Consider the following 21,936-nt stretch of genomic DNA (forward strand, 5'->3'; position numbering starts at 1 on the left):
CGGTATCCCGTCGAATTTCTGCTCTGCACTGTGCCATGGCTGAAAAGCGGCCGATGCAGACCGCAAGAATAAAGATTATTAGCATGGGAGACGCTGAAGTTGGCAAGGTGTCGTTCCTGTTAACGAAAAGATGTCGTACGAACGATTTCGTCATTCTAGAGCTGTCTAATAAAACGATTTTGCGAAAAGCGGTTTGTATCCAAGTACATGGGAACAATAGGAATTGACTATGGGGTCACCAAGTGCGCTAGCGATTCGTTTCTAGCACGTTTAGTGGAAAGGGCTTTTAGATCGGAAATTAATGGGCAGGAGATCAAAATTAATATATTTGACATGGCAGGGCATCCTCTTTTCTACGAGGTAATACAATGCACGCGTTCTGTGCGTTTTCAAGGCATATTCCGGTAGGTTAGGAATGAATTTTACAAGGACTCTCAGGGTGCTATATTGGCTTATGACGTCACCTCGCGAAGCAGCTTCGAATCCTTACCACATTGGATTGAAGAAATGAAAAAGAACATAGGACCGTCATCAGAAGCAAATAACCTCGTTGTTTACGTGTGCGCTACAAAGGTGCAATTAGTGTTATACATCCTCGTACTAACAGAGATATACCGCGCTCCTTTTTCAAGATTGATATAGGCAATAGAAAAGTAGACGAACTCGAAGGACGAATGTGGGCCGAACAGAACGGTTATCACTATTTTGAAACGTCAGCTCACACGGGCAAAAACGTGGACGAATTGTTTAAAGTGGGTGATGCAGCAATACTGTAGCGCAACATTGACTAGACAGGTCCGCTGCTAGGCACTATTCAAGTCTGTTGTGAACAGACTCGAGGGAGCTAACGTAGCACCAGTCACGGCTGCGTTCTCCAAGGAACAAGCAGACGCCGTACGAAAACTAAGAACGGGAAGAAATGATCATGAAAGGCTTGGCGTACCACAAGGAGCGAGCAGGTAAGCGCCTGGGCAGGGGAAACAGCCGCTCGCTCTCTCTCTAGGATGCCTTGTTTTTAGGGACGATATCAACAAGGCTTATCGAAAACTGGCCGTCATTTTACATCCGGACAAATGTACAATGCCAGGCAGCGAGGAAGCATTTAAAATACTCGTCAGCGCTCGGGCAAGCTTACTCACCAACGCTCGTCACTAATTCTTGTAAAAAGTTTAAAATAAAGAATAAATGTGGGCAGGGTATATCAGAGCAACGCGACTGTGACTCCCTTTTCAGTCGGACTTCCTTCGATTCGTCGACGTCGTCTGCACTCGCGATATTCCCGCTCGTTGCGCGTCTTCTCCAGCCGAAGCAAAACGTCTCCTACATCGGGACGACGAGTCGCCTGTTGCGCTGTCATCGAAGCGCACAACGATCGCGCATTCGCGTCAACGACCGCGCCAACGTGAGCGCCGACATCGTCTTTCTTGATCGTCTTACCGGAAAATATCTCACCGAGCGTGATACCCAAGCTGAAGACGTCCGCCTCCTTCGTATTTTCCGACGTCAAAACGGCCGTCGATCGGCCTTTCCGTTTCACCTCGACTCGGCGCTCCGGCGCGAGATAGAGCCAGCTGAGCGGACCGGCGGTGAGGGCGCAGCCGACGCGATGCGACGCGCCGAGATCTCCAATCTTCGCCACCATGGCGCAGCTGACAAAGACGTTCGACGAACGAATGTCGCCGTGCAGATACGGTTGCGGACGCAATCGGTGGAGATAGTGAACGCCGGCGACGCAATCGGACGCCAAATCGACTCGTTCGCGCCACGACAACGGCGCCGTCTTCGCGTCCGCTAGGAGCAGTTCTTCGAGATTGCATTCCAATAATTCCATGACGATGTAGGACGGCTCGGCGTCGGATATCGTTTCCGGCGAGGCGATCACGCCGTAGACGGCGACGACGTTCGGATGACTGATTCGACAGCTGATTGACATCTCCTGCTTCCACAGGGCGGAATTCCACGGGCTCATGGTGAGTTCGTGGTACATCTTGACGGCGACGGGACGTCCGTTCCAGAGGCCGGCGCGCACTTCGGCATAGGAACCCTGTCCGAGTATCGTCGAAGTGAGCTGAATCGAATTGATGGGAATTTGAACGGCTTCAATGAATCGTTGCAACTGTCGACTGCAATCGGCCAATTCATCAGCTAAGTTATCATGAACCTGAAAAAAGATGCCGGTATTGAGATCAAAGATCGTCCCTTGATTCAGTGATTCGTACCGATTTAATTTGAAATTTCGCTTTGATGCATTGATTGCAGCCGCACGAACGTTGTTCCGCCTGGTGCGTTTCAAAGCGGAGCGCCGTCTGTCGCGCGTGCACGACCATAGCGCGGGAAAATTCTCGCGCGCAATTGCTCTCTTCCAACAAATCGTAAACGTCGCGCCCACGTTCGTCGAGTGCGCTAAAGTCGGCACCGTCGGCGGCAAGGCGGGGCAATATGTCCACGTGACCGAGACGCGCCGCCAAGTGTGCCGGCGGGTCGCCGTGCGCGTTCGTCGCGTTCACGTTGGCGCCGTGAATAACGAGAAAGTGCACGGCGTCGTACTCGCCGCTATCCCGTATAGCCGAATGAATAGGCGCGTCGCCGTGCATCTTATCGACGGGCCCATTCATCAAATCGCCGAAACCGGCGTCGACGAGCGCTCTCAGAACGTCGACGCTGCCCGATCTAGCAGCGAGATGCGCGCACGACGCGCGAGCGCCGGTCGGCTTTCGCGCGTCGGCGCCGCCGTGCAGCAATTCGATAACGCAGGAGGCGTGACCGAAACTCGAAGCGACGTGCAAGGGCGTCCAAGCGCGTTTCGTGCACGTCGCGTTCGTCGTTCGACAGTCGCGAGACGCGACGAGACGACGACAGACGGACGCGTGGCCGTTTTCCGCGGCGCAGTAGAGCGCCGTTTTTGCGTCGGGCTCGCGCGTCTTTCTCACGTTCGGATTGGCACCCGCTTCGATGAGGCGTGCGACAGTCGGTTCGTCGCCCTGCTCGGCGGCTGAGATCAGCTGGCCCGGAGTGAAGTTTGCCCTAAGCTTCCAAAGGATCTGAGCCATAGGAAGGAAGAAAAATAAGAACGCGATATCTTTTCCTCTCTCCCGGCCTTTTCCCACGTGACCTAATTAAATTAGGCTAGAAGGATTGACGTCATTCAGTTAATTAACAACAATACATTACTGCAGTCTCATACGGCTCTGAATTAATCTGCCTTCAGCTTTTGGAGTTTATAGAAAAAAACAAATCCAAATAAAACAACAACAATAAGGCCAGTGACTTCTAAGGTGACAAATGACCAGTACCACCCATAGCTGGACACAAGAAGACTGAATGGATAGCCAGACAAGAACGCCCCCGCTACAAAAGAAAACGGTAAAGCTGTGTCGTACACTCTATTGAACTTATACGCACTTTGGGAAGCCATCGAAGCAACAGAATGAGCGGTTCCTTCAAAGCCTTTAGGTGCATTTTCCACAGCAAGAACACCCCAAATGGCTATGGGCCCATACAATGCTAGGCCCAGCATAAAAAACACAGCGTCAATCTGATACTAAAAAAACGACCAAACTTATGTTGAAGACTTTCTCTACACTGTACGTTATAACCTGTTCAGTAATGAAGGCTGTGTGATTGAGCACATATAAGAAAAGCTCCAAAATCACGATAAGTATGCAAATGACAGGTAGTCGAGCAAAAACTCCCAAACGAGGCATCTACTGATAAATAAAAAGAAACGTTTGACTCGGATTGGTTCTCTTACCTTGGACACAATGAAGTCAGATGAGAAGCCCGCCACTAAGCTGCCCACAATTCCTCCCACTTCCAACATCCCAATAGCGTATGCGGCTACATAATACAAGACACCTTCAACGTTTCCCCTTCCCTTCTTTCCCACGTACCAAAGCTAGCCGGAAATTCGCGGTACTGAATCAGGTACATTTGACTCCAATCTGCTATCGACGTCTTGACCACGTAGAAAAGAAGGTAGTTGCCACTCAGCACCCAAAGAAACCAATCAGACAACACGTCTCGCAAGGAAAAGCGTTTCTTTTCCGCTGAGGAATTGCTTCTTTCTGACGTGATAGACTTTAGACCAACAGACTCAGGTGAGTCTCGCGTGATCAGGAAGATGACAACTGACATGCCCAAGCCGACAGCACCCGCTCCAAAGAAGACGAATCGCCAACCCAATGCTTTCGTAGTAGCGGCAAAGACAATTGAACTCAATGCAGCAGAAACATTGATGCCCATTGATACTGTGCTCCACCAACGTCCAAACGACTCACTGGGAACCCAAACGCGCAGCAGTTTGCCTACCGGAGGCCATCCAAATCCCTATACAATATGGCAAGTAAACATTAGGATGCTACGTTTATGAAATATTTATAAGGAAACCTAATAGCAGTCTCGGCTAAAAAGGGAGCCCAGCCAGCCAGCCAGCCAGCCACAGTACGTGTTAAGATAGTGTACTTGCCTGAATGAGTCCGTTTATCATCCAAAGTAGGGAAAAAGCCCACATGGAAGATGATAGGCCAAAAAGAATGTTGATGACAGCGCTGATAGCGAGGCCCAGTGCAAAGAGGAGACGCGGGCTGCCGAGTAGATCGGTGAGAAAGCCAACGAAGAGTTTGCTGAAGGCGTAGAGCATGAAGAAGGAGCTAAGGATCGTTCCAAGATGATCTTTCTCGAGACCGAGGTCCTTCGACATGGCAGCCATCGAGAAGGAAAAGGATTTTCGGTTAATTATGTAGCATCCGTAACCAAAGAAAGACGAAATAAAGAGAAGAACGAGCCAGAATCGATACTCCTTGTCTAAGGACGCCATGTTTAGAGTCCCGTATCTAGTTTCGAACGCATCAAGTTTGGAACAGGCGTTTATACCTTTAAACAGACTAGGATAAAAAACGGTTAAAAGCGAAAAGGTAGCACAATAACTCACAAATCTTCCTGTAAAATTTCAGCTCTCTCCGTTGAGTGGTATGCGAGTAAGCGCAGTTAGAAGAGGAGGAAGTCATGTGATCGGTCTTTCGAACACACCCATCGGCTTTGGAACAGCCTCTCTAACTCTGTTATCGCACAGAGACGTGCTATGTACCGTTGGAAAGCTTAAAGCCTCTTCTATTTAGCTAAATTTACGCGATTGTCGTAGATTGTATTCTCGCTGAGATATCGCCGGTAGAGTACCGACGGGTAGCGTGATCTAGATTGGAACGCAAGTTTTTTCTTAGCCAACTGGTTCTACGCCTTCAAACGCCACCAAATCGTGCATGCAGTCTTCCTGTACTGCTATCTCTAGGATTCGACCGTTATGTAGCTATAAACTCCTGAAAGGGCCTTTTTCTATGAAATGGGCCGTTGAAGAGCATGTCAACCCGGAAGCACAAATTCTAGCTAAGACAGCAATTTGCTTGTTTTCTTCAAAAAATGCAAAATCATGTTTTTCTGCTTTGGCTAGGTAGGAATATTGGAGGTTTTACATACGGGGCATAGAGGTCTCACCAACATTGAAAATGTGACCAGGCTTGTTGTGAGTTCATTAGAATTCATCAATAAAGACACATAACAGGTCTTACAGGTTCTCTAAAGCATTTATCTTTGTAGCAGCTAGTCTTGGTTTTCACGGAGTTCTAGTATGTTACATCATAGACTCTCAAACTACCAAGTCTTGATGTTTTTGATCATATAACGTTATTTAGAGTGAAACTAACTTTTTGAAGAAAATAAGTTCACGAACAAGCCTAGTCAAATTTTAAATTTTTGCGAGAAACCTTCAAAAATTATGTACTAAACCAAGAAAAAGAGATGTGATTTATAGGAGAAAAAACGCAAATTACCGTTATAGCTTCAATTTGTGCTACCGGATTGCTTTCTCACATCAAATGATCTTCAATGGCAAATTCCTTTCAGGAGTTTATAGCTACATAACGGTCGAATCCTAGAGATAGCAGTACAGGAAGACTGCATGCACGATTTGGTGGCGTTTGAAGGCGTAGAACCAGTTGGCTAAGAAAAATCTTGCGTTCCAATCTAGATCACGCTACCCGTCGGTACTCTACCGGCGATATCTCAGCGAGAATACAATCTACGATAATCGCGTAAATTTAGCTAAATAGAAGAGGCTTTAAGCTTTCCAACGGTACATAGCACGTCTCTGTGCGATGACGGATAACAGAGTTAGAGAGGCTGTTCCAAAGCCGATGGGTGTGTCTCCTCTTAATTCTAACTGCGCTTACTCGCATACCACTCAAGGGAGAGAGCTGAAATTTTACAGGAAGATTTGTGAGTTATTGTGCTACATTTTCGCTTCTAACCGTTTTTTATCCTAGTCTGTTTTAGGGTATAAACGCCTGTTCCAAACTTGATGCGTTCAAAACTAGATACGGGACTCTACCTACTTTACCGCACGCTAACGAAGGCCTATTTTGCGGCCCCCTGTTTGCGGCCTTTTGCGGCTTGAAACTTAGATACGTCGATTTTTGACTCTTAGCTGCATTTTTAATAGAACTAGACTGAAAGCAGTTTAAAGAATTCAGAGGAATAAATGTGTCACGTGACAAGAATGAATCCGTTACCTTACTTGATTCTTTTCGCGCTACCAGTGACTCTTTCCTTCCACTGGAGGCATCGAAGCGGATTTTACGATCCTCCTCCTCTTCCAAACGGCGTGAAAGTGCCCAAAGCGCAATGGTTCACCCAGCGTCTCGATCACTTCGATCAGCAGAACGAGGCGACGTGGAAACAGCGCTACTTCGTCAACGACACGTTCTGGAAAAAAGGAGGTCCTATCTTTCTCATGCTCGGAGGCGAGGGGCCGTCGTCGCCCGTGTGGAACGTCGTCGGATCGTGGGTCGGCTATGCGGCCCAGTACGGAGCACTGGCAATACAAGTAGAACACAGGTGGGAGGCGGGAAGTGGGAGGGTCACGAAATAAATCTAGTATCCGTGAATAAATTGAGAGTTTTTTCTGCATCAATGAAAGTGCCGTTTTAGATTTTACGGAGAAAGCCACCCTACGAAGGATACAACCTTGGAGAGTTTGCGTTACTTGAGCAGCGAGCAAGCGCTAGCTGATTTTGCTTACTTTCGTCAGAGTATGGCCATAGAATTGGGCACTGGCGATGCTCCCTGGATTGTGTTTGGAGGCTCCTACTCGGGCGCGTTGTCAGCTTGGATTCGTCTCAAGTATCCAAACCTGTTCTTCGGCTCAATTGCCACAAGCGCTCCTATTCAGTAGAAATGATATTGGTTCTTTCCGATATTTGGCATCTGATCTGAACGTGTTGTTGTTGCAGAGCTAAGCTGAATTTTGTGGAGTATGCTGAAGTTGTCACGGCATCGTTAGCAACGTCCAGCTCCGCTTGCGTCGACGCCGTCAAGACGGCGACCACCGCCTTCGACGCTCTAGTGAAGACTACAGCGGGCAGAGCGAGTCTATCTAAACAATTCAAGTTTGTCTCACAGACATTTTTTGACTTACACTCGTCATCTTTTTCGTCAGACTTTGTTCACCGCTGCAAGATGACGAAAACGACATTGCCAACTTTGCGGAAGGTGCTGCTGGAAATTTCTTTGGTGTAGTCCAATACAACAAGGATAATCGCGCTTTTGAGGAAAGCTGCTAGCGTTAGTATCATAAGCACAGCGTTACTTGTTCTTTTGCAGGGAGCAGTTGGTACAAACATCACAATCGATACCCTTTGTTCGATAATGGCTGACACGTCCGTCGGCGACGAGCTGGCGAGGTACGCAGCAGTCAATACATTGATGCTGAAGACGTACAAGGTACCGTGTTTGGACGTCAACTATACTGCCATGATCGAAGAGATGCGCAACACGACAATGGCAAATGAAGTCATTGCCGGTAAAGTGGGAAAAACGATCTGAAATGCTATCCAATTTCCTTTCCCCCTCTTTCTCAAGGTCGTATGTGGTTCTATCAAACCTGCACGGAATTTGGCTACTATCAGACGTCCGACTCTCCCAACCAACCTTTTGGCACCTTGTTTCCTCTTTCCTTTGCAGTCCAGCAATGCGTCGACGTCTTCGGAAAAGACTTTGATCAAGACTTCATCCAGAAAGGCATTGATTGGACGAACGAGAACTACGGCAGTTTAGGCATTAACAAGACGACGTCTCGCACTCTCTTTCCCAACGGGTCCATTGATCCCTGGCACGCCTTGGGACTGACTCACGTCATGGATATTCTAAAGGACGTCAATAGCATCTTCATAGAAGGCACGGCTCACTGCGCAAACATGTATCCACCTCTCGCGTCCGATCCTCCCGGCCTCAAAGATGCTCGTTCGACAGTAATGCAAGCTATCGGACTTTGGGTGCTTCAAGCAGAAGCGGGACATTAGCGTGTTCTTTCCTTTCATTCTTTCCCTTCGCTGCTAGTCTTTTGTTTGCTTCAATGGTAATTCGTCTCTGTAGAACGCAGCAATCGTTCCAAAAACCTAAACGCATACACTTAAAATCAAAGAAAAAACGCAACGTTCATTTAAGACACCGTGTTGCAAGTAGCAACAAATCAGAACATAAAATCGTAGCTTTGGCAACTTCGTCATGGAAAGTGTGGTAATCGCCATAAACTTCGTTTTCATGATCACAAATAATCGTCACTTTCGCTGTAGTCGCCGACATCGTCATAGAGACCCTCGTAATCGTCATAGACTTCGTTGTCATCATCTTCATCGCACACGTGACAATGGCGATCGACGATGAGAGCCTCGCAACAAAGTGGGACGAAGGGCACGTACATCTTGTCGTCGTCAGCAACGTGCTTGGCAGCTGTTTTGATAGCCAGGGACCTGTTGAGTGTTGCCTTCTTCAGCAACGTCGCCAGTTTGACTTTCTTATCAGGAAACACTTTCAAAATGAACTGAAGAACGACAAGGTCGGAAACAGACAGGGGAGGCAACTCTTGCTGCAATTTCGAAATCAAAGTTGTCTTGCACCTGTTATCGCGAGTAAGTGAGTACATACGCAATTTCCAATGATGAAACCCCTTTACCTCTTAATCAAACTTTCAGCCGGCGCAAGACGCTTGCAGAGTGCAGAGACGGCGGGGAGAGCTTCGTCCTTTTCCAAAAACGCAAGCGAAGACGAATCGTGAGAACACTCGCCCGGCGTGGCCGAGAGAACCTCTTTGACGCGACTGCGCCAGCCCCAGAGCCTTGCAACCTAAAACCAAATAACTAATGTTGCTCAAAATAGACTTGAAACTGCACCTGAAGAACGGCGTTGAAGCTAAGCAGCGGATCAATCCAGTTCTCGTCTAAAGCCTCGATCCAATTCTCGATGAACGCAAGTTTGACTCGTTTCATCGGCGTCTTAGCCTGCAGGGGTTCCTGGTCGATTGACACCGACAAGGCGGACATCAGAACGACGAAGTCCTGTGCGCCGTCCGCGCGCCAGCGCGAATTGCCGCGACCGCATTCTTCCGACTGGGCGTTGGCGTGATAGATGACAGAGAAGCGTTTGAGAGCTTTCAAACCGACTTGAAATTTTTCGCGAGTCGGTATCGTCGAATGCTTTGACAGATAGAACAGGATTTCTGGCCATGCGGTCGAGGCGAAGGCGGACGTGACGTCGAGCGCGGCCTTGCAGAGAGAATTTACGACATCTGAACGTCTAAAGAAGATCACGATACAAGTAACAGCCAACGTTTTAACCAGTGACGTCTACAAACCTTGCTAAGAATGTGAAATGGCTCGATTGACATCGGGAAACGAAAGAGGAAATCTTGCACAAAATAGACGTCAGCTTCTCCTTTTCAGTTTCAGATAACTTCTAATGAAGAGTCGTATTTTGCAGAGACAACTAAACGCACTGACAGATTAGTACCGGACAGTGTTCTAGTTTCAACTTCAGCAGAGCAAAAACTTTGTTGCCAGGCAACAAAGATCCGTAACGTTCATTTGCCAGAACATCAATTAAGGCCGACGGCGAGAGATATTCAACAGCATCTGAACAGCTAAGAAGCCTGAAAAAAAGCACCATTACTTTTGCACAAATCAATCAAACAAACGCTTCTTACGAGAAACAAGACTGCAAACGCCTACTTTTCCCTAGCTTTGGATGATTCTCAAATGCAAACAACTTCAGCAGCAATTTGAACTTGGTCATATCGAAACGGCTCCTGGTAGCTTCCGGAAAGAGTTGAACAATCGTCTCAGGGAGCCCCAGGCTTTGATAAATGCTAAACCCTTTGAGTTGCGACATATTGACCAACTGTGCCACTTCTGACAAATAGTCAGTAAGTCGCGAACCGCGCACCGCCGCTTGATGACTGAGATCATAATGAAATGGAGCAAAACAGTCGGCAATAAGACGATCTGACACTGATGAGCCTTCTTCCGAGCGACAGCATACCGTCAGTGCTCTCCGAAAAAAATCCAAGTACGTCATCAAATCGTTGTAAAAAACGCTGCACACCGAACTGCTGGTCGAAAGGACAGCTTTGGCCAAATTGGAAGCCATTTTCTGAAGAAGATCGGGAACAACGGACAAAGCCAGACTAAGAGGCACGCTGTCAGCCAAGCAAAGTCCCTTCAAGAAAAGCATCTTTCCCAGGCTTTTCTGCACGACATCCGCCGCAATTTCTGTCGCTTCAGACTTGTTGAGCCACGCAAACGCCTCGTTCGATGCAATAGCGGCATCGAGCTGCAACAACCCAAAAAGCAAATTAATTAATTAACTAAGCCTTCCAAAATCGACTCAAGCTAACGATCGATGCTGACCTGAATTTCGCTGCGCGCCTTTCCTCCTTTGAGACCGTCCGTTATAGACAATCCATGCAAAGCTAGAGCGGTAGGAAAACTAAGCGAGACATTCTGCGGCTTCGTCGTTGCCTTCAACGAAAGAAGGCTATCGAGATTAAACGTGAAACGTTCCTCAAGAGGAGAAATATCTCGAAGTAGCTTGTGTAGCACAAGAAGAGGAAAGCGCAAGCCGCCGAAGGCGGCAGCCGCGCCCTCCTTCCCGTACAATTGAGGTCCGGCGCGCTGATAACATTTGTAGACGCAATCCAGTAGAGAAAGTTCGTCTGGGGCGATAATATCGCCGACGGTCGAGCGGTAGAGAGCCGCTTTAGCCGTTGCCGTGGCGAGGCGACGAGCCGCGGAGGAGCATTTCCAAAAGAGAAGAGCCTCGATCAAGTGACAGGCGAGCTTCAGAACGGAAGACTTTCGGAAGTAGCTCAAAAGAGTCGCCGGATCACGCAATGACGACGAGAATTGTTGAGGTCGATTGCTTGCGAGATTGTTGACCAGCTGACGTGCACCGCCTTTGAGCAGGGCCGATACGTGAGCGAAGCCCTGCCAGTTGAGCATACTTTTTCTCGCGTCCAAATGAATTGAAATCCAATGATTCATTAGATCGCTGAAATTGGAGCTCCATTTCTGAAGTGTCTCTTGGAGATCGTGGACGTCGTCGCCACTGCGAGGCATGAGAGCAGCGAGTCGCCAGCAACAAATCAACCAATCAGGAAAATTCAAACTCCTACGAAGATAATTACCCGGTTAGAAATGATTTTGTTCGCTTTACCTGCTCCAGTAGCCAAGCAGGTTGGCATTCTCGGAGTAGTTGCCCTTATATTTACGTGCGTCTGAAACTGAAGCTCTGCAATAGGCGCGCGAGAGACAAAACATCCAGCAAGACGTCACCGTATCGAGAGCAGAAACGACGTTCTTCTGGCTCTCTAGTCCCAGCAGGCTCTCAACGCACATCAGTATGTCAGGAGAGGACGAAACTGGTTGCAAATAGTCTAAGACACGTAGAATATTTAGTTGGCATATACTGTATATTATATAATCGACCCTTCATGTCTTACCTTGACACCTCTCTGCTCTTTCCCTCTTGAAACGTGCCAAATTAAGCCAAGTCTCTAACGATAGAGGTTTGCCGTGATGAACAATCTGTCGAGAGAGCTTCCACACGGGGCCATTGGAAAGCGACTTCTTGACAAACTCATCGTCCAAGTACCACGTCGCCGTCTCGTTCATGCACCCGCCAGCCGTTCGATCAGCGACAAAACCCGGCGCAACAGACGCATTGCCCTCACCGCGTAGCATGCTATCGAGCGTCTCCTGCGCAAAAGCCAAAACGCTCGAATGCTGCTTATCGAGCAGATAACCAATGAACTGCATCCGCTGGACGCTACTGAGACTCCGAACCGAATCCGAAATCGGCAGCCGATAGAGAAAATCCTGCGGCTTCTCAATGCGACGATATGCCAAGTGCAAGAGGTGAGGACACCAGCGGTCGTCGCCGTGCTGCGGACACGACAAACTCGTTATCGTGCCGCGATCGAATCGAATCATGCACGTGGCTTTGGTGGGAGGTCGAATAGCGCTTGCGGCGGCGACGCCGCCGTCGTCGCCGACGCTGGCGACGAGCGAGAAGCCGATCTGCATAGGCGATCCGTCGATGAAGCACAACGACGACGACGAGACGCCGCCGCCTTTCGTGGGGCCTACGCCCGAGAGAAACGCGTGCGTGCGCACGAGCGACTTGCTGCGCGGGAACGCCGCTTTCATGATCGCCAATTGAAGGAAATCCGGCACGGGACGAACGCGCGCCGCGTACTGTTCGACGAGTTCGAACGGGAGGCGTTGGCCGATGACGGCTGCGGCGAGATCTTTCAAATTCTCCACGACGACGACTTTCTTCGTCGGAGAGGCGGAGAATTGCGAGAGCTGATTGTAGAATTGACCGAGGCAGTTGTAGGATTCCCTGTGAACGCAATTTTTTCTCGCGTGCGTGTGCGCGGGTAGACTACTAAGTGTACGAAACCTGTCATATTCCTCGTCCACCCACATGTCGCTGTCGCTGTCGCTGTCGCTGTACATGTTGCCCATGTCGTAGTCCATTAGGAGAGGAGACAAAAGCCAAGGGCCAGAGGTGATGATATCCGGGAATCGGTTTGAGGTTTTAAGCGCCGGCTTTGAGCGCCACCTGCCAACATAGATGTATGCTGCCAAGCTCCAAACAGCGCGGGTGAGCCACGTGATATGAGTGTACAGCAGTAGATCACGCTACAACTGGCTTTGGTTCAGTGCAACAAACCAATGCAGTTATTTCCATTTTGCAAATGACCGCCGAATTTAAAATTACGCTTTTTGGGTCATTAATTAAATATCTAATTACCGGTATTTACCTATGTTCTTACTAAACGGCCCGCGCTTTCATTCCACTGATTGCTGCAGGGCAAAAGCAATGTCGTCCTGACTAACATTTAGACGAATCCGGCGAAGCAGGTCACTTTTTCCTCGTTCAACCAAAAGGAGTCGACAGCTTCCGAGTCGAGAGCAAACAGCAAATGCCGAATTGCATCCAAGAGCTTCAACGCCTGCAATAAACACACAGTCACTAAACAAAATGACAGATATAAAGATATGTATCAGTGGACGCCAAATTAACAGTCAAGGACAGTAAAAAAATAAACACCATACCTTCAAGATGACACAAAGACGCGTGGTCTTTGTATATTTCCCCAAATGTAGCTTCCTCAATTCCCTTCTTCCTGAAGACAGACAAAATGGCTTGAAAAAACAGCCTTTCATACAGAGAACAATTCCTAAAGCACAATAGTTTAGTGAGAGGCTGCCACAGCTCTATGTCATGAACCTCATTGCTACAATAATTGGCGATGAAGATATTGTCTGAACGGCATCGCTAATGTGCTTCAATGTGACTGTTGCATCCTCGCCAGTGGCCAATTCAACAGCTCGCCGACATATGTCCAACGCCCTTCGAGCATCTCCGGAAACAGCTGCCACCTAAAAAAGCTGATCTTTATTCACCGGTTCGTTGATTAAGAGGTTGCTAAGGCAAAAGCTGGATACCTTTCTAGCAGCTAATTCTATTGACTCGGAATCGAAAGCTTCGATGCCTTCAAGACGCGATGTTATGATGGCCTGCAGCTGAGAATGTGTGTACGGTTGAAACGAGACCCTCGTCAAACCCTGAGAACGAATAGAAACAGCTGGAGGAATGGTACAAACAACGACTACGCATGTATGTGTACTGCTCTCGCAAGCAGTGCCTCCCCAGGCGTACCATTCTGCTCTGCACTCTTTTGTCCATTATCCTTTCTGGCAAGTCCATTGTATTGGCAATGGCAACCACAACCAGTTTGGACTTTCTGTGTCCGGGCCAGTCAAAGAGGTTATACATGACGGTCTGTTTTCGCGTCCACAGCAGATCCAACTTAGACGAGAAGTCTCGTCTTACCGAAGTCCTGCGCTCACGACCCGCTTTCCTTACCTCATCGACGACGAGCAACACAGCTCGCTTTCTCGGATTGGGCGAGTGAAACCATTTGAGCAAAAGATCCTGAGCGTGATTGGCAGTGGCTTTTTCACCAGTCAATTGCTAAACGAAATTTAACAAACATTGGAGCGTTGATGTACTAGTCTCACCTTCAAAATTGCCGGATAGATTTGCTGTGGCTCGGTTACTTTCATTCCGTTCACTTCAATGTACTGAAAATCAGGCAAATCGCCGTCGTCGCGAGCCCTTTCCAAGCAGGCGACCACTTCGCGCACGGTGGCCGTTTTTCCCGTGCCGGGAACCCCCGATATGTACATGCAACTAACAAAAACATAAAAGGAGTCAGAAGAGATCGTTATAGATCTTTACCCGCTTCCGTTCGAAGAAAGTCGCTCCTCGCAAAAATCATACACGTCAGCAAATTCTCGTTCTCGGCACGGTAGAGACTCGGGCACTGCAGACGCGTGCAACCTAAACAAATGATATCCCAATCGATAATCGAGCTCCATTCTTCAGCCCACTTCAATTTCGCCTCTTCCAAAGGACCTCGTGGCTTTGTGCACGGCGTCGAACGACTCGGGAGTCGAAGCGGCGTCAAAGTCGTCCTTCTACGTTGTTTCGTCTGGGGCGTGCGAGGAGAGCGACTGGGCAATCTTAAAAAGTTTTTTCGTTTTCGAGGAGTGTCACTTTCATAGTCCGAGACATTGTCGTCGTCAGTATCGTCATTTCTTCTACGTCTTTTTGGTTGACTTTGTCGACGCGGCGTGGTGACGAGCGAAAAATTGACTTCAAACGATTGCCGCAGTTTTCTCTTTCGCTTTCCGGGCGTCTCGGCTTGTCGCCGACGTTCCGCCACTTCGTCCTCGCGCACCAACAAAACATCGCGTCCCTCTAAGATGAGTGGAAGCGAAACGGAACATTCACCGCCGTCGCGGTTCATTAGTCTGGCATCGACAAATGACGCGCTTTTCATGTCGAAAAAACGTCGCACGTAGAAAACATCCTGTTCGTCCAAATCGTTTCCGTCCTCGTCCTCGTCCTCGTCCGGAATATCGGCATCATTACGCAAAACGATAACCCGACATTTTTTAATTAGCGAATTGATAGAAATGAGATCATTGTGACCTGCGTAGATTTCCGCTTCGTTTTTTCCGTCGTCGTCGTCGTCGCCGTCGTCGTCGTCAAGGCGTCTCCTTTTCCGCTGGCGGAGAACCCGGCTATATTCGGCGAAACGAAAGAACCACATGACCGACGCGGTCCTATCGCCGACGTGATCGTCGAAGAAGTCGTTCACGCGACAGACGAATGGATCGTCGCCGATCCGCGCCGGTTCGACGAGAGCGCAGTCGCCGACCGATACGACGTTTCCAGCGATCGAGACTCCTCTGCAGCATTTCTCGTCATTAGCAATCGAGTTGAAAAAGCGCATTTCTGGCTTACGAATAGTGTACGAGGCCTCCTTCTGAGAATCCTTCGCCGTACCAGGTGACGCGACGCAGCGCCATTTTTCGCTACGCACGCTAGTGACACCAACTCAATGCTCACTAACAGTACTCTCACGTGGCCCTTTCGCGTACAGCAACAGCAAAAACCAGGCGAAAAAGGAGAACAATACAACATGCACATATAACTGGAAATTCGAAACTAAAGAATTCCTCTCTTGTCCAGCTGATGACTTAGTTACTTTTCTTTTTCACGTCAGCACCATTCTCGTCTATCCTCACCTTTTTCTTTGGCCGTGCCAGCAGGCAACCATCAAGAAACCCGTACGCTATTTCCGTCACCAATGAACGATCAGGTATGCTCTGCGCCATACCGTAGATAGCTGCCGTTCCAACGGTTCTTTGCTTGGGAAACTTGATGATCTCCGCGACGCACTCCTTCACGTCGTCAACAAAACGCTCGACAACTCCATCGGCCGTGTGCAAGTGCGTGCAACACAAATGAATGCTCGGCGGAAACTGCAACGAATTCAAATTCCATCCTCGCGCCGAAAGCATACTGCTGAGACGATAGATGTCAAAGACCTTGGATCCTAGTGCAATGACGCTAACCTCCACCTTCCCATACAAGAAAATCTCGTCAACGGATTCAAGCGCTCGACCGATTGCCTTCGCTGCGCCAACAATACGTCGCGTCGCATTGACGTACCCTTTTCGACCGATGTACCTCATCGTCGCCCAGCAACCGGCAACGACGGCGCCGGCACGCGATCCAGCGAGGGTCGGCGTCGCATAGATGCCGCCTTGCCAATCGGGCGAGACAAAGAACTGCTTGTGCAGTTGCTCTTGCGATCGGTACATGACGACCGACGTTCCCTTGGGCGCAAATCCGTACTTGTGCGTGTCCGCCGATATGCTCGTGACGCCCGAGACGCGAAAGTCAAACGGCGCCAACGGATAGCCGGCCTCGTCCATGAAGGGAAGAAGAAAGCCGCCGAGGCAGCAGTCGACATGGCAACCGATTCCACGCCGATGAGCCAAGGCTGCAATCTCCTCCACGGGATCGATGACGCCGTGGGGAAAATGGGGTGCGGAGGCGACGAGTAGAACGGTATTGCTATTGATTGCCTTCGCCATGGCAGCGACGTTGCACTTGCGCGTCGTCTCGACGACGGGCACGTGCACGAGTTTCATTCGAAAGTAGGCCGCCGCCTTTTCGAAGGCGGCGTGAACGGACACGGGAGCGACGATTTCCGGGTATTTAATGCCGCGCGCGTAGCCCGACTGACGATAACTGAGACAGGCGAGAAGTATGCTCTCCGTGCCGCCGGACGTGACGGCGCCGCAGCCGTCGCGACCGCCGTGATACAAATCGACGCACATGGCAACGATTTCGGCTTCCATTTTGCGCACGTGCGGAAAAACGTCCGGATGAAGTGGATTCGACCACGCGCAGCGCTCGAATACGCGAGTGATGACGCGCGTGAGTTCGTCTCCTCCGTGGTAGACTGTTCCGGAGACACGCCCACCCTTCCAATCCGTCTCGGCGAGCTTTTCCATCTTGCTGATTTCGTCGAGCACGGCGTCGGGCGCGAGGCCGTCGTCGGGAAGCTTCGTAACGTAGTTTTGTCCTGGAACGTAGGGCGCTATGAGTTGTTTCACTTCGTCGATTGTCTTCGCTAATTTCGTTTCGATTTTGGACCACAAGTAGGGCACGTAGCGCATCGATGCGAAGGTGAACGCTTTCATTCGTGCCCAAGGCGTCGATATCGAATCGAAAAGCCACGCGTAGGCGGCCGTCGTCATGAGGGTGAATCCGATTGCGTACAGAAGGATTTGCCACGGTTCTAGGCCCGTCAGGCAATTGTTTATCGTGTTACGAAGGTATAAGAGACCATCAGCAACGAGCGGAAGAGCTTGGACGGTCGCGTTCTCTACAACGCGAAGAAGATCGGCCATGTCGAATTGTCCCCGTGATGTCACCTTCAGCGTGCGTTAGGTGCGGATAATGATCTACGTCCTTGAGCGTCTTCTTGTTTGGATCTGGAATCAAGTAGAGAAATTCGTGTACGAGGGCTCCGACGAGGATTCCTTAGTCGACGATTCTAATTTTGACAAAAATGAAAGTGATAACAAAAGCAGTTGCGTGGATATGGAAACTGTCGACGTCGTGCAACTTGAGACCGAAAATGAGCCGGGGCCTGATTCGTTGATCCAACTGCTCCCGGAATCTGATTGGAAAAGGATCAAAGGACTGAAGGAGAGATGGTGCAGTGAGAACAAGCGGAAGTCGACGCTTCTCATGCGTTCTCACGTTCGAGAAGCTCTGGTGTCAAGCCTTGATCCCTATGCCTTTTGCCTGCACCTGTTAGAGACGACCTATCGTCACGGTCAGGGACCTCAGTCTTTAGCAAGAGTTGCACTCACAGAACTCCATCAGTGGATTCAAGGCATGACTGGCAGTGATGTTCCTTTTCCAAAGACTTTTCACAAGGAAATGGCAGTGCAAGTTGGAGCATATTGCAATCCAACCCTATTCCAGTTCATTCATCTCGTCTATGATTTGGGCTGCGAACCAAAGGCTCTCTATGAACCTTGCATATGGAAACTGATTGAAAAGAAAATGTTTAAGGAGGTAACGTTTGCCAGCGACATTATTACTTGTAAATTGGAAGCTTAAGTGATACAGGCTGCCTCTTGCGTGTCAGTGCTTCACATGTATGCCAATTTTACCGTTGACGACATTCTCCTGCCTCTGCTTTTTTATAATAAGCCATCTCTTGTTGAAAGGTAAACGCCATTTTCTTCTGTGAGTCCTGCAGCACCTTTCTCGTAGGTACCTTGAAGAAAGTGGTCAGAAAACTCGGGAAGTCTTCTTGAAATTGCTGGACACACTTTGTTGTGATGGAGTTAACTTGGACGTTGTTTGCAAGTACGACAGTCTCTCTTGCTTGCCTCCCGCACCCTCCACGTTTTCTCGTTAGGTCAGCGAACGTCGAGAGAACGACCGTTACCAAGAAACAGTTGCGGAAATTGAGTGACAAACTTGTAAAGCAGTATAGTCTTTATGATGGTAGGTAACGTCCTTTTTTTCTACTTAATAATAAATATTTTGCTTTTAGTAGAGCGACCGAATTCTGCACTCACCAAAGCCACTTCAGCAATGAACAGTTACCTGTATCTGAAGTACAAGAAGGTAATGTATCTGTACCAGTCTTACGCTGCTGCACCGTGACTACCTTTATTTACAGCAAAGTGAAGGGAAATGGGACGAGCTTTTGGAGGTGGGCCAGCACTTACACGCTTTCACGAATTCTCTTCTTTTATGGCTTTTCTACCCAGTGTTGCGTTGCTCAGTTTCCTTCCCTCCAAATGCAAGCCGTCGATGCGATGATTTCCAACGGAGACGTCCCCACTGCCGTTCGATTTGCGCGAAAATTCAATATTCCTTCTCCCCATTTGCTTGCTGCAATGGAAAGACAAGGAGATCATACGCGTTCAGAGATTCGTCGGTATTCGGAATCTTTAGTCACCGGTATCTCTCCTGCTCACCAAAAATATTACGCACTTCCGATCCTATTTGAGTCCATTCATTTTGTGGACGATCTGCCGAAATTGCAAGGCTGCATGAAGACGATCTCGAAAGTGCATCATTCGCGTTTAGCAAGTTCAACAGTGACCTTTGTCTTTGCTAGCCGGGAACGGTGGTTGGGGTTGACGCTGAGTGGAGACCCACGCCATCTGCCAAGTGGGTTACCTAGTGTAGTGATTTCTCAGTTTTGTTGACATTCTCTTTCAGAATGGGTCTTTTGCAATTGGCCGTGGCGGATGAGGTGTATCTTTTGGATATGGTCAATTTGCCTGCTGTGATACCGAATGCTATGATGACGGAATTGATCCGTCAACTTTTTGCGTCATCAGAAACTCTGACATTAGGTTGGCAAGTTGAGAAACCGCTGGGCACCATTCAGTCGCTGTTTTAGGTTATGCCATTTCCAGCGATATAGAAGTCTTGGCCGCAACCTGCTCATATGCAAAATCCGTTCTATGCGATATGAAACGAGTGGTAGATCTATGGCGATTTGATCAGTCGGTCCGTTTCTTTGCCGCGATATCTGGAAAACTAAATAAAACCTGTCTGTTTTAGCTGAAGGAAAAAGAAGAGCAGGGCCCAAGACCTGAGTCGGAACACCGCGGTTTGAGTGGTCTCGTCCAGGTTTGTCTTGGTCTTCCCTTGGACAAGAACGAGCAGATGAGCGACTGGGAACGACGACCACTGAGACGCAGTCAAATTATCTACGCAGGTCAGCAGCAAAAAAGGAGACTTACCAAAGTATTTCGTTTGTACTAGCACTGGATGCGCACTGTCTCCTCGGGGTGTACGAAGTACTGTGCGCAAAGGCGAGGCGTCTGTCTTTTGAACTCCGCGAGGAAATCAACCTTGAGCCTAGTATAAATCTGGTGAAAGGGGTCAAGAAGAAAGGGTACGTGGCGGACGTGTGCCTTCAATTTCTTATCTTTTTTCGCCTTGCAGTACTGCAGTTCCAAACGTTCCAGAGGTAATGATCTTGCTGACATCTTTCTTCATTTTAACGCTTTTCCAGGACTATCAACAACTACTACAAATAAGCAAAACGTCCAGTTCTGGGTGGTACTGTAATGCGTCAGCTTAATTAAAGCATAGATTAAAGTCAAGAGTCAACGATTGTGACCAGGTTTGGATGTGTACCCATCTCGTTTTTTGCCGTTGAGTACTAGCTTAATTACATAAAGACTGGCTCAATCGGTCTGCAACTTCAACGTTTATCTTTGCATCGCGTTTCTCGACATGGTCTCTGTTCTCACTGCTACACCAGTCCTGACAAAGATTTTGTCCTTGAAACGCCTCAACAACGTTTTCCACGAAACGTCATGTCTCATGGTAGCGTTGTTATTGAGAGTGACGTGGCGTGCATTGCCTCTAGCGGGGTTCAGCTGCAAGTCGCTAGTATACCTGTTGACGTTCTTCGCAAAGTCAACGAGTCCTTCTGTTGCTCTCCACATGCGGCAATGCGTTCTGGGATGGACTTCATCACGCCGGAATATTTGAAGATGACGGAAGCAAAAACTGAACCCTTTCGTTCAGTCGTTCCCTTGAGCAAATTATTTACAGAGACAGTGTGTTATTGCGAAATGATTTATCTAAACAGGCAAATCAGTACCTCAAAACTAAAACGCCTTAAAAATCCCTCTGTGGCCATTAGTGCTCTAAGGTGAACTAGTACAAATAAATCTGAGGTAGATTCTCGACCCTTCCCAAAAAAAAGGGGGAAAGCGAGAACACAACCAACCGCGACGAAACACGGGACTCCCTACACAAACTCTGACCCGGTGTTCTTGAGTTCCTGAATCATAGCGGCGAGTTGCGGAGACATGCTCTCCTTCGGCGCGAGTCGGAGAGGCGGGACGACGCGCCGTCGCGTCGGCGGTACGGGCGCGATCTTCGTGCCCGACTGCCTCTTCCTTTGCTGTATCGTCTCGTTCACCACCTCAGGCGGAATCATAGGATTTGACCTGGAACGACGCTTCTCGCGCCTCTCGGCCCGCAGCGCCTTCTGCACCTCGGGACTCTGCGCTCCCGGGTTCTGCAGGCGATGTATCATCTCCTGCAGATCGGCCGATATCTGAGCATTTCCACCCTCTTCGAATTTCTCCTTCATCTCTTTAATGCCGGCCGCCACTACCGGCGATCCGGCCGAGGTGGCGCCGTTGAAGCGCGGAGAGATTTCGTGGAGATCCTCGAGTCCCGAGAGAAGACGAGCGTTCGCGACGTCGAGGCCGCGAATGCGATTTTCTTGGAGCGATATGTGCTGCTGCTTGGAGGATAAGATTTCCTGGAGTTCTCGTTTTTCGCGACGAAATTTATTCTCGCTTTCGACGACACGCTCGAGAATTCGACGCATTTCCACTTCCTTGTCCTGAAACCGACGTATCTGATCTTTTGCAGCGTCAAGCTCCTTCTGCAGTGACCTGGCGGCACGCTGATTCTCTCGCAGTTCGGACTTGACGGAGTAAAGTTCCTCGCGCAGATGAGCGTTCTCGGCCTCAAGCTAAAATATATAGAAGCCCCTTAAAGTTATAAACAAAACAAATAAATACGGTAAGAAGAAATCCCAAAGGGTATCTGCACAGGATGAAGCCTTATATAACGCGAGGGTACAATCCCACAAACAAAACGTATAGAAGCCAA

At 49.0% G+C, this 21,936-nt stretch overlaps 7 protein-coding genes, 1 long non-coding RNA gene and 1 pseudogene across 13 annotated transcripts; 3 read left to right on the forward strand and 6 right to left on the reverse strand.

Moving 5' to 3' along the window:
- Positions 1-3: 3 nt before the first annotated feature.
- On the forward strand, positions 4-1,210 carry LOC136186212 (dnaJ homolog subfamily C member 27-like). The gene is made up of 7 exons (XM_065973470.1): positions 4-107; positions 160-242; positions 291-360; positions 409-573; positions 633-752; positions 808-959; positions 1,020-1,210. Exons 1-7 carry the CDS (start codon positions 36-38, stop codon positions 1,153-1,155), a joined length of 798 nt encoding a protein of 265 aa, XP_065829542.1. The 5' UTR covers positions 4-35; the 3' UTR covers positions 1,156-1,210.
- LOC136186210 (serine/threonine-protein kinase TNNI3K-like) lies at positions 1,150-3,080 on the reverse strand. The gene is made up of 2 exons (XM_065973469.1): positions 2,220-3,080; positions 1,150-2,161 (listed from the first exon to the last, which is right to left on the reverse strand). The coding sequence occupies exons 1-2, from the start codon at positions 3,048-3,050 to the stop codon at positions 1,202-1,204; spliced, it is 1,791 nt and encodes a 596-aa protein (XP_065829541.1). The 5' UTR covers positions 3,051-3,080; the 3' UTR covers positions 1,150-1,201.
- A 55-nt stretch (positions 3,081-3,135) lies between these two features.
- On the reverse strand, positions 3,136-4,817 carry LOC136185571 (glucose-6-phosphate exchanger SLC37A4-like). Its single transcript, XM_065972733.1, has 6 exons — positions 4,466-4,817; positions 3,891-4,326; positions 3,752-3,837; positions 3,597-3,704; positions 3,403-3,541; positions 3,136-3,348 (listed from the first exon to the last, which is right to left on the reverse strand). Exons 1-6 carry the CDS (start codon positions 4,814-4,816, stop codon positions 3,194-3,196), a joined length of 1,275 nt encoding a protein of 424 aa, XP_065828805.1. The 5' UTR covers position 4,817; the 3' UTR covers positions 3,136-3,193.
- Positions 4,818-6,441: 1,624 nt separating this feature from the next.
- LOC136186213 (putative serine protease K12H4.7) lies at positions 6,442-8,430 on the forward strand. Its single transcript, XM_065973471.1, has 6 exons — positions 6,442-6,888; positions 6,982-7,221; positions 7,284-7,439; positions 7,490-7,605; positions 7,658-7,852; positions 7,912-8,430. Exons 1-6 carry the CDS (start codon positions 6,533-6,535, stop codon positions 8,349-8,351), a joined length of 1,503 nt encoding a protein of 500 aa, XP_065829543.1. The 5' UTR covers positions 6,442-6,532; the 3' UTR covers positions 8,352-8,430.
- LOC136186202 (uncharacterized) lies at positions 8,380-12,902 on the reverse strand. The gene is made up of 10 exons (XM_065973460.1): positions 12,787-12,902; positions 11,825-12,726; positions 11,539-11,758; positions 10,734-11,493; positions 10,031-10,656; positions 9,838-9,976; positions 9,683-9,783; positions 9,222-9,624; positions 9,005-9,174; positions 8,380-8,948 (listed from the first exon to the last, which is right to left on the reverse strand). The coding sequence occupies exons 1-10, from the start codon at positions 12,861-12,863 to the stop codon at positions 8,597-8,599; spliced, it is 3,750 nt and encodes a 1,249-aa protein (XP_065829532.1). The 5' UTR covers positions 12,864-12,902; the 3' UTR covers positions 8,380-8,596.
- Positions 12,903-13,161: 259 nt separating this feature from the next.
- Positions 13,162-15,781, reverse strand: LOC136186209 (origin recognition complex subunit 1-like). 2 transcript variants are annotated; one of them, XM_065973467.1, is made up of 10 exons: positions 15,706-15,781; positions 14,787-15,650; positions 14,635-14,736; positions 14,415-14,586; positions 14,260-14,367; positions 14,053-14,202; positions 13,839-13,958; positions 13,621-13,772; positions 13,446-13,570; positions 13,162-13,342 (listed from the first exon to the last, which is right to left on the reverse strand). In XM_065973467.1, the coding sequence occupies exons 1-10, from the start codon at positions 15,768-15,770 to the stop codon at positions 13,179-13,181; spliced, it is 2,022 nt and encodes a 673-aa protein (XP_065829539.1). In that variant the 5' UTR covers positions 15,771-15,781; the 3' UTR covers positions 13,162-13,178. The 2 variants fall into 2 exon arrangements, with proteins under 2 accessions (XP_065829539.1, XP_065829540.1); XM_065973468.1 differs by having other exon boundaries at positions 13,162-13,362.
- Positions 15,782-15,799: 18 nt separating this feature from the next.
- Positions 15,800-17,705, reverse strand: LOC136186211 (sphingosine-1-phosphate lyase 1 pseudogene; annotated as a pseudogene).
- Positions 17,297-21,050, forward strand: LOC136186208 (exonuclease mut-7 homolog). The gene is made up of 13 exons (XM_065973465.1): positions 17,297-18,342; positions 18,397-18,497; positions 18,544-18,639; positions 18,692-18,780; positions 18,830-18,903; positions 18,959-18,991; positions 19,050-19,352; positions 19,403-19,455; positions 19,507-19,643; positions 19,691-19,800; positions 19,855-20,011; positions 20,059-20,191; positions 20,242-21,050. The coding sequence occupies exons 1-13, from the start codon at positions 17,716-17,718 to the stop codon at positions 20,378-20,380; spliced, it is 2,052 nt and encodes a 683-aa protein (XP_065829537.1). The 5' UTR covers positions 17,297-17,715; the 3' UTR covers positions 20,381-21,050.
- Positions 17,804-21,062, reverse strand: LOC136186214 (uncharacterized). 5 transcript variants are annotated; one of them, XR_010669705.1, is made up of 10 exons: positions 20,701-21,062; positions 20,211-20,313; positions 20,037-20,154; positions 19,886-19,983; positions 19,260-19,830; positions 18,855-19,173; positions 18,603-18,800; positions 18,369-18,547; positions 18,135-18,315; positions 17,804-18,072 (listed from the first exon to the last, which is right to left on the reverse strand). It is a non-coding gene; the product is annotated as an uncharacterized lncRNA (long non-coding RNA). The 5 variants fall into 5 exon arrangements; XR_010669703.1 differs by having other exon boundaries at positions 19,241-19,830; XR_010669701.1 differs by having other exon boundaries at positions 18,855-19,830.
- Positions 21,063-21,936: the final 874 nt, after the last annotated feature.

The sequence above is a fragment of the Oscarella lobularis genome, chromosome 4 (assembly GCF_947507565.1).
Source record: "Oscarella lobularis chromosome 4, ooOscLobu1.1, whole genome shotgun sequence".
In the NCBI taxonomy this organism is placed as follows: Eukaryota; Metazoa; Porifera; class Homoscleromorpha; order Homosclerophorida; family Oscarellidae; genus Oscarella; species Oscarella lobularis.

What these genes read in the sequence shown, in the direction of transcription:
- LOC136186202 (XM_065973460.1), bottom strand. Translation starts at nt 12,863, where the DNA reads ATGGACTACGACATGGGCAACATGTACAGCGACAGCGACAGCGACAGC. An exon ending in CGTTTGCAGTCTTGTTTCTC is followed by an intron (nt 9,977 to 10,030) that starts GTAAGAAGCGTT and finishes GCTTTTTTTCAG; the next exon opens with GCTTCTTAGCTGTTCAGATG. An exon ending in CATTTCACATTCTTAGCAAG is followed by an intron (nt 9,625 to 9,682) that starts GTTTGTAGACGT and finishes GATCTTCTTTAG; the next exon opens with ACGTTCAGATGTCGTAAATT.
- LOC136186209 (XM_065973467.1), bottom strand. Translation starts at nt 15,770, where the DNA reads ATGGCGCTGCGTCGCGTCACCTGGTACGGCGAAGGATTCTCAGAAGGA. An exon ending in CTTTCTTCGAACGGAAGCGG is followed by an intron (nt 14,587 to 14,634) that starts GTAAAGATCTAT and finishes TGTTTTTGTTAG; the next exon opens with TTGCATGTACATATCGGGGG. An exon ending in TGTTGCTCGTCGTCGATGAG is followed by an intron (nt 14,203 to 14,259) that starts GTAAGGAAAGCG and finishes TTCTCGTCTAAG; the next exon opens with TTGGATCTGCTGTGGACGCG.
- LOC136186213 (XM_065973471.1), top strand. Translation starts at nt 6,533, where the DNA reads ATGTGTCACGTGACAAGAATGAATCCGTTACCTTACTTGATTCTTTTC. An exon ending in GCCACAAGCGCTCCTATTCA is followed by an intron (nt 7,222 to 7,283) that starts GTAGAAATGATA and finishes TTGTTGTTGCAG; the next exon opens with AGCTAAGCTGAATTTTGTGG. An exon ending in GGCAAATGAAGTCATTGCCG is followed by an intron (nt 7,853 to 7,911) that starts GTAAAGTGGGAA and finishes CTCTTTCTCAAG; the next exon opens with GTCGTATGTGGTTCTATCAA.
- LOC136186212 (XM_065973470.1), top strand. Translation starts at nt 36, where the DNA reads ATGGCTGAAAAGCGGCCGATGCAGACCGCAAGAATAAAGATTATTAGC. An exon ending in GAGACGCTGAAGTTGGCAAG is followed by an intron (nt 108 to 159) that starts GTGTCGTTCCTG and finishes TCGTCATTCTAG; the next exon opens with AGCTGTCTAATAAAACGATT. An exon ending in GTACCACAAGGAGCGAGCAG is followed by an intron (nt 960 to 1,019) that starts GTAAGCGCCTGG and finishes CCTTGTTTTTAG; the next exon opens with GGACGATATCAACAAGGCTT.
- LOC136186208 (XM_065973465.1), top strand. Translation starts at nt 17,716, where the DNA reads ATGATCTACGTCCTTGAGCGTCTTCTTGTTTGGATCTGGAATCAAGTA. An exon ending in AAGCCATCTCTTGTTGAAAG is followed by an intron (nt 18,498 to 18,543) that starts GTAAACGCCATT and finishes CCTTTCTCGTAG; the next exon opens with GTACCTTGAAGAAAGTGGTC. An exon ending in TGTATCTGAAGTACAAGAAG is followed by an intron (nt 18,904 to 18,958) that starts GTAATGTATCTG and finishes CTTTATTTACAG; the next exon opens with CAAAGTGAAGGGAAATGGGA.
- LOC136185571 (XM_065972733.1), bottom strand. Translation starts at nt 4,816, where the DNA reads ATGGCGTCCTTAGACAAGGAGTATCGATTCTGGCTCGTTCTTCTCTTT. An exon ending in CTGACTTCATTGTGTCCAAG is followed by an intron (nt 3,705 to 3,751) that starts GTAAGAGAACCA and finishes ATTTATCAGTAG; the next exon opens with ATGCCTCGTTTGGGAGTTTT. An exon ending in CAGCCTTCATTACTGAACAG is followed by an intron (nt 3,542 to 3,596) that starts GTTATAACGTAC and finishes TCGTTTTTTTAG; the next exon opens with TATCAGATTGACGCTGTGTT.
- LOC136186210 (XM_065973469.1), bottom strand. Translation starts at nt 3,050, where the DNA reads ATGGCTCAGATCCTTTGGAAGCTTAGGGCAAACTTCACTCCGGGCCAG. An exon ending in CGAAATTTCAAATTAAATCG is followed by an intron (nt 2,162 to 2,219) that starts GTACGAATCACT and finishes ATCTTTTTTCAG; the next exon opens with GTTCATGATAACTTAGCTGA.